This window comes from Octodon degus, unplaced genomic scaffold (genome assembly GCF_000260255.1).
Source record: "Octodon degus isolate 3935 unplaced genomic scaffold, OctDeg1.0 scaffold00008, whole genome shotgun sequence".
NCBI classification, from domain to species: Eukaryota; Metazoa; Chordata; class Mammalia; order Rodentia; family Octodontidae; genus Octodon; species Octodon degus.
In genome coordinates this window covers 2,357,228-2,365,284 of record NW_004524584.1, presented here as the reverse complement: position 1 = coordinate 2,365,284, position 8,057 = coordinate 2,357,228, and the positions used below count along the sequence as shown (strand labels likewise).

The window sequence follows — 8,057 nt, the reverse complement described above, 5'->3', positions numbered from 1 at the left end:
GTCAGACTAGACCTGTCACATAGAAAGTACATTAACAGCTGCTACCTATGATCGTTATTACTGCTGGCTTCCCTCAAGGCTAGTAATCTATAACCATATCAAAATATTAATTGTGCATTATTATGTAGAATGTCATTTACATTGACATTATGTATTTTATATTAACACTTTGATACAGAAATGTTTATGTCAGAATTTTTCCGAAAGCTAGAATCCTTTATGTTTAGTTTTCCCAGAATAATTCAAGAACTGTTCAAAATATTTTTGTATTATTTTAATCTTTATTATAGGGTTATTTTCCATAGCTTCTTTTTCTTCATTATTGTTTTAGTATAATAGGCCTTTTTGTTAAAAAAAAGTTATTATGTGACAGTTTGGAGTGTTCTTGCTTTGGCATCAGAACTAGAATAGAAAACGCATTTAATGCTATGCTTTTTAAATGTGGATTGGGTAAAGGATAAAATCTTTACTAACCTTTTCATGTAAGAAACTGTAGCCTAACTTAGAATACTATCCAGGATAAACTGATATATTCTTAATCCTATTAGTATCAAGGTCACTTTGTTTGGAATTATCATACTGTATGCTTATACATTGTAGTCTCAAAGGGAGGAAATAGTTTCGTGCTGTGAGTAGGATTTCTTGGATGTCTGTGACCTGCACACTTTGTAATTTTAGAGCCTTTAAAAATCTGATATTTTCATTTTAGGAAGGTAAATTGGTTATTGTGTTGCTGTTTGGGGTCCATTATAATGGCTTTATTTTATTTCTTAGTCCTCCTTATAGCCTGGAAAAAATGACAGATTTCGTCGCTGTTTGGGATGTTGCTTTGAGTGATGGAGTGCACAAGATTGAGTTTGAACATGGGACCACAACAGGCAAACGAGTAGTGTACATAGATGGAAAGGTAAGAAGACACATTGCTCTGTAAAATATGGTTACAGAGAAGCTTGATCTTGTTAATGTAGTTTCTTCGTCGATGAAATCAGCGTTTTTTTCTAACAGTGATTATATTTTTTACTTCAATTACTTTGTTGTATAAAACAAATAAAATAGTAATACAATTCACAAATATAACCTTAAGGTGGCTTTATTTTGTAAAACTTTGTCATTATGAATCAATAAAAGTACATAGAACTCGCTATTTGGCCACTTGGACATTGTATATCATTAATAATATTAAATGTTAATATTTCTTCCACTTGCATGTTTTAAACTTTTATATTTTACTGCATAGGAAGAGATAAGAAAAGAATGGATGTTCAAATTAGTGGGCAAAGAAACCTTCTATGTTGGAGCTTCAAAGACAAAAGCAACCATAAATATAGATGCTATCAGTGGTTTTGCTTATGAGTATACTCTGGAAATTAATGGGAAAAGCCTCAAGAAGTATATGGAAAATAGATCAAAAACTACCAATACATGGGTAATGAACTTGGATGGTGAGGACTTTAGAGTTGTTTTGGGTAAGTGGTGATGTTTCTACAGAGTTTACTGACTTTTTATGATGGCCATTTCACTAGTTCTTCTAACTCTCTAGGCTTTTCTGGAAGCTTTGAGTATGAGAGGGAATGTAAGCTCCGGTTATTTCTCATGTGTCCTGTGTGAACAAATATTCCATCCACTGTTCTGTACATATTATGTGTCTTGGAGCCAGATTTGATAGGAATGGATTTGAGAATTATAAACTTGGGTTTAAAAAAGTAACATTAAAGCTGGCCAGATAGCTCAGCAGACTAAAGCACCTGCTTAGGCAGAGCACAGTGGCTGGAGTTCCATCTTCTGTCCCCAGGGCATGCCCAGAGACAGCAATTGAGACTGGGCATGGTGGCATGTGCCTGTAATCCCAACGCTAAAAACAGGAGAATCACTACGAGTCTGACCTACAAACCTGATCTATGTAGTGAGACCCTGTAGATCCTTTAGACCCTGTACTAAATACAAAAAATAAAAAGTAATATTGATACAGATACAAAATTATTTAATATTTCTCTTTGTAAATATGTCTTGAAGTCACAAATGTAAGATCAGTAAAAGAAGAATTTTCTGTAGGTAGCAGTGAGTAGGACTGCACTAATTCAGTATCATTTAAGTCCAGAAAAAGTAGATTTGTAAAAAAAAAAAGTTGTCTTTTCTCTTTTGCTAACTCCTACTATTTTCTTCTTCTCTTATCTCCAAGTTGACTGTTCAGTCATCTTATTAACTTACTGATTTATTTATTTAGCTATTACCTATTAAATGCCTATAAAACATCCGTTAGCCTCAAGGTGCTGAGGATCTGTAGATGAGAACTTTGTCCTTTGCTTTCACAGAATCCATAGTTTAGTCAGATGCCAGCAAATACTTTTTAAAATGGCAAATGTTTATCAAGTGATAAAAACAACATAACTGAAGAAAAAGCAAAACAAACCCTCAAAACTCCTGCCTATATAGTTTATTGAAGAAACTAATCAATACTGATTTTAAAATATTTTTTTATTATTTTAATCTCTATTGTCTTGAATTTTCTGCTGTCTAGATTCTGCCCATTCACACACATGTGATATTCCTCTTTTCTGTATATCCTACCGTGTGGTAGTTAACTAAAATTTGATCAAATTTAGATTAATTTTTTTTTTCTGGTGAGACTACCTCATAGTTCGCTACGTCATGAAGCACATGGTATTTTTTGTTCTTTTTTCTTTTCATTTTGACAATCATTAATGTCTAGTAGTTGTTAAATAGTGATTTTTTTCTGGTTCTTTTATTCCTTGTTTCTTAGCTGGAATACTTCTATAGTTAGAAATTTTCTGTCATGTATTATATGTTTGGTTATAAAGTGATGCTTTTGTGTAGGAAATCTAAAATAGCTGCTTATTTTAGCCATTACTCTACAGCTTTCAAAATACTAAATTATGTCCTTATCCTCCTCTACAGGTGATCATTCAGATTGTTAAATCATGATTAATTTATGGATTTAAACAGTTTATGTGTTTTAATACATCACAGTCACTATTCTTATTGATGCTTGTGTTGTCTTTTTGGATTAATGTGGGGTTTTTCAGTTGGTTCCTGACATCTCAGTAAACTTTGATGGCCTCCTTCCTGTTTAGTGTGACAGTATGATTCAGGCTATTCTGAACATTTTCTGCCCACACCTGGAATAGCCATTTCTCCAAGAAGCCCCGGTTTCTGTTAGAGGAAAACGCTATTTCAAGAGCACAATCTGATCATGTACTAAAAATGTTCATTCAGTATTTCTAGATTTTTAATGGACAGAGCGAGAGAATTATATACATACATAGTAGGTGGCTGATGAGTGAAGGAAGGGAGAGGGCTTGAGGGGAGACATTTTATTTTTAGATAAAGTATCTTATAGACTTATATTAATACTTATAATTAAGTTCAGGATTATTGAGTTTTGTTTATCTAACATCTTTTCCACACTGAAAAGGTTTTTCAAGGACACAGAGAATAATGGAATTAGAATGTCACATAATTACTCAATTACTCATTACTCATTTGTGTTTTATTTGAAAGTCAGTTTGACCAGATAGAGTATTTCTTTCCTTAAGTATCAATGTGTTGCTCTATCCTCTCCTGGCATAAAGTTGAAAAGCCTGATAACAGTTTGATTTTCCTTCTCTTAAAAATGAGTATTCTGCCTAGATATCCAAAAACATGTTGTCTTTTTCTTTTAAGCCAAGTAGTTTTAGTACAATTAGTAAAACTTCATGTAGTAATGGTCATTTTCAGTTAATTTTCTTAGATAAACAGATAATCTTTCCAATGTGTGTTGTCAATTTTTTTGGAAAGCTTTTTTATAAACTGTACTTTCGTTTTGCCAGATGTGGTGGTGCATTGCCTGTAATGCCAATACTTATGAGTCTGAGGCAGGAGCATCACCATAAGTTCAAGGCCAGCCATGGCTTCATAATGAACTCAATGCGAACCTGAAGTATGTAGTGACGGCATTCTCAAAAAAAAAAAAAAAATCCAAAAAACCCCATAGTTATAGTTTTATGTTGTTCACACTAAGAATTATTTAAAGAAAAAAAAATCTTGCCACCATTATTCATATAAAATTAATCACTTAGTAAAGGTAATAATGTGGGAAAAGACTAAAACATTACCTACTAACCATGAAACCAATAATTCTCCATGTTAAAGAAGTCTAGGACTTACTATGAAGTAAAAGTTGCACATTAACACTTAACAGAACCTATGATAAAACTTTTTCAGGTCTGGCCATATAGCTCAGCAGATTGAAGCATCTGCTTAGGCAGATGCAGGGGCTGGGGTTCCATCCCCATTGTACCATGCCAGCCCTGCCCCCAGAGCATGCTGAGAGGCAATGAGACTGGGCGTGGTGGCTACACACTTATAATCCCAGCGCTTGGGAGGCTGAAAACAGGAGAATCACTGAGTCCAATCTGTCTAGTAAGACCCTGTAGACCCTGTACTAAATTAAATAAGTACAATTTTTCAGTTTTAGTATATAGTCTTGTGAATTTTAGCAAGTCAGTTTTCATCTATTACTTCTTCAAATACTTTTTTTAAATATCATATTATTTCTCCTGCCCTTCTAGGATACAAACATTAGGCCTGGCACTGTTGGTCCCAATTCTTTAAATTGCAGGCTCACTCACCTATACTGTGACTGCCCCTGTTTTACTATCCAGACTGGGAAAGCTTACTGACCTGTCTTGTGGTTACTGATTCCTCTGTCTTCTTTCTTCTCTTACCAAGTCCCTCCAGTGATTTTACTAGGTTTATTGTACTTTTCAGTTCCAAAATTTTATTTCTCTTTATCTTTTATTACTTTGCCGATACTGTTAGCCTAACATTTGTTGGAGTGTTTACAGTTGTTCAATCATTTTTATAATAAGTTTAAAATCTTTGTCAGCAGTGATTGCCTTAGTCACTTTTCTCATTGCTAGGACAAAATACCTGACACCCTCAACTTGAAGGAAGAGAGATTTATCTCTTGTTTTACAAATGTTAGTCCTTGCATGTTCAGCTGCATAGTTAAAGGGCCTAGGTGGAGAATAATAATATTAATTCAATACCATTATAATGGTTTATATCTGGTTGCCCTTCAAAAGCCTCATGCACCCAAAGGAGAGGCCCTTGATACTGTCCATGGGTTTTTAGGTTTTTATTGCTCTTTCTGCCTTAATGAGAAAACTTGAAGAAACTGAAAAATCATGCTGCTATTACCACTACCGCTGTTTCCTTGGCAATTGTAAATTTACTTCATCCCCATTGCATAAGGTTTGGCTATAAACTCTCCAACTTTCCATCTCTCAACCTGTATCTCCTTTGTTTTGCCCAAGCAAATAGTATTTGTATTTATTCTGAAACTATTATTAAGTCTTGTGTTTTTCTAGGTTTGTTCTAACATTAAAAGCCAATACATAACATTTATAATTGTGATTATGTAATTATCTTTATATAGTGGATTGTGATTGTACTATTCCTCTATTTTACTGTTGAACCTTCTCTGCCATTCATAAGAAGTTAGGTTGAATCTCAAAGCCAATGTCTTTCAGGAATCCTTTAGTTTTCCCACTTATTAAACCGTGTAGCTCCCACTTTTATCTTTGTTCACCAGAATATATTCTTAAGTAACTTTTCCCACTCTCTGCAAGATAAACATTACTTGGTATCCAAGCTAAGTGGATATTTGTGCTAAGTACAGAATTTTAACTTCAAAATAATTTTCTCTCAGAATTTATGAAAGCTATATTCCAGTGTCTTCTATCCTTCATTGCCTTAAATGACAAGTTTTATGGCCATCTGAATCTCATTATTTGGTTTTCTTTCTTGATGATTTTAGGAGCTATCATATCCATTATTTTTCCAAATGTCACACTGATGTGGTTAGGAATGTGGTGACTCAATCTACAATAAAGTTTCAGAACCATTGTATCTCATTACTTAATAATGGAAACTTAAATTTTGAAAGGATCAGAATTTGTGTCAACACATTTAAACACAAGGGGCTTTTACCGATGAGGGAAAAAGCCTTTACAGTAATTGTAGGCATTTGATCAACTAACTTAACTATTTTGCCAACATTATAAAACAATTGATACTAACTTTTTATAGGGAAAATGGAGAGACTGCCTAAGGTAGGCCTACTTTAGTTAATTCTCTTTTAAACTTTCAGGGGCCTGCTTACCCTCTTGTGAATTCAGTCAGGCCTTTAAAATCTATGTTTTCTCCTTCAATTCTGTCTTTGTTCTTTTCTCTCACTACTGAAACAAAATACCTGACACTCAAAATTAAGGGAGGAAAGAAAGGTTTATTTAGTTTACAGTTTGAAGTTTCAGTCCATAATCAGCTGGCTCCAAAGCAGGGTGGCACATGGCAGAGGGGCACCTGTTCATAGTGGCCGGGGTAGCAAAGGATAGCAAAAGCAACAAGAGCAAAACGGGCAAAAGGGAGGAGCAAGCCTCTTTCCCTCCCTTATATGTATGCAGGCTACCTGCCCTAGGACAGGTGTCGCACTCATATCCCCAATCCCAGCAGTAGACAATGAACAAACCACAAACTCTAGGTTCAGTTGCCTCCAAAAAGCCCCTTGCCCCATGACCAAATGAGGCTTGGTGGGGGAGGATCCAGACACAAACCATGACATGCTTATCTGCTTTTACTCCTGTGTTCCTTATGATGAGCCTGGAAGGGAGACAAAGTTCAAACCAAACTTGCTCCTTTTTGCTGTCTGAAGGCAGAGTCATTTACAAAATTGCCTAAGGGATTCATATTGTCTGGGGTTCTAGTTGTAAGTTCCACTGAGTCCCAGACTACAGTGTTCTGAGCCTGACATTTGATTAGTGATGAAGAATGCAGGCTTCAGAGTCAGAGCTGTGCAGTGAGCAAGTTATTTAAACTCTGAGCTTTGGTTTCCCTTTCTGTAAAGTGAGTTATATGGATAAGGTTTAATTGAGTTAGTATACGTAAAATACTTAGCAGTGTATTTCACGTAGTGAATTCTTTCAAAATAATATTTGCAGTTTTTGTTATTTGTGGACAAAAAATGGGCTTCCCTAGAATCTTATGGTAAAACACACACACACACACACACACACACACACACAGGCCACAAAAAGCTTTTGATAACAAAAAAATTACTGAGGTCTTATTTTGTGCTAACTACTATTGTAGACACTACATAAATGAGTCCTAACCATTATTATTCCCAGCCTATAAGAAAAGTGCTATTGTCTTCATTTATCTATAAAGAAATGTAGGCCAAAGTGGTAGTACTAGTAAAGAATAAAATTGGATAGCTCAGCGGATTAAAGCACCTGCAAGCAGGCTCAAGGGCCAGGGTAGGGTTTGATCCCCAGGCCTGCAGTGCTGGCCCCGCCCACAGGTCGAGCTGAGATGGCAGTTGAGACTGGGCGTGGTGGTGTGCACCTGTAATCCCAGCTCTTGGGAGGCTATAAAAAGGGGGATCACTACAATTCGGATCTAGCAGTGAGACCCTGAATGCCCTGTAGACCCTTTCCTAAAATACAAAAAAAAAAAAGAAAAGAATAAAATTGGAATATGACCCCCAAAGATTATGTACATTTTTGTTTAGCATTGTTAAAACATAAGATATCTCAGAGAATTGAAGATAGCATTGACTAGAATCTTTAGGTCTGGTAGTAGACACATGGTGAATAATTTGGGAGGAAAATAAGACAGCAGGGGAACAGTAATATTTGAAGAAAGTTCTCTTTGGGGGAAATTCTTTCTGTTCTGAAAACTTTCACTTCTCAGGAAATGTTTATAGAACATGCGTGCTTAGGACTCACCTGTGGAGTCCCTGGCTGTGGGTCTGGGAGCCAAGGGAATGTGTAAGCCAGTAGAGGAAGGGTGCCCACGTGAGTGTGCCCTGGGGCCGCCATCATTTGTCCAGGGCACTGCTAAACTGAAAGGGAGTTGATACTCTTCTCATTTTCAATAAGTCACCTGCTTGTGTGATTCAGAAATCACAATGGTATAAAAAGATATGTTGAGAAATCTGCTTCCATCCCTGCTATCATCCCCTCTGTTTTTCCCACCTCCATAAAAACAGCCTTTTT

The 8,057-nt window shown here is 35.7% G+C and overlaps 1 protein-coding gene across 4 annotated transcripts in view; it reads left to right on the top strand.

The window, feature by feature from the left end:
• Positions 1 to 8,057, top strand: part of Faim (Fas apoptotic inhibitory molecule) — a 23,534-nt gene that overhangs the window by 9,196 nt on the left and 6,281 nt on the right. For all 4 annotated transcript variants that reach the window (XM_023706872.1, XM_023706869.1, XM_023706880.1 and 1 more), the window contains exons 2-3: positions 775 to 907; positions 1,238 to 1,466. In XM_023706872.1, the coding sequence (XP_023562640.1) occupies positions 775 to 907; positions 1,238 to 1,466 (362 nt within the window). The remainder of the gene's footprint in view (positions 1 to 774; positions 908 to 1,237; positions 1,467 to 8,057) is intronic.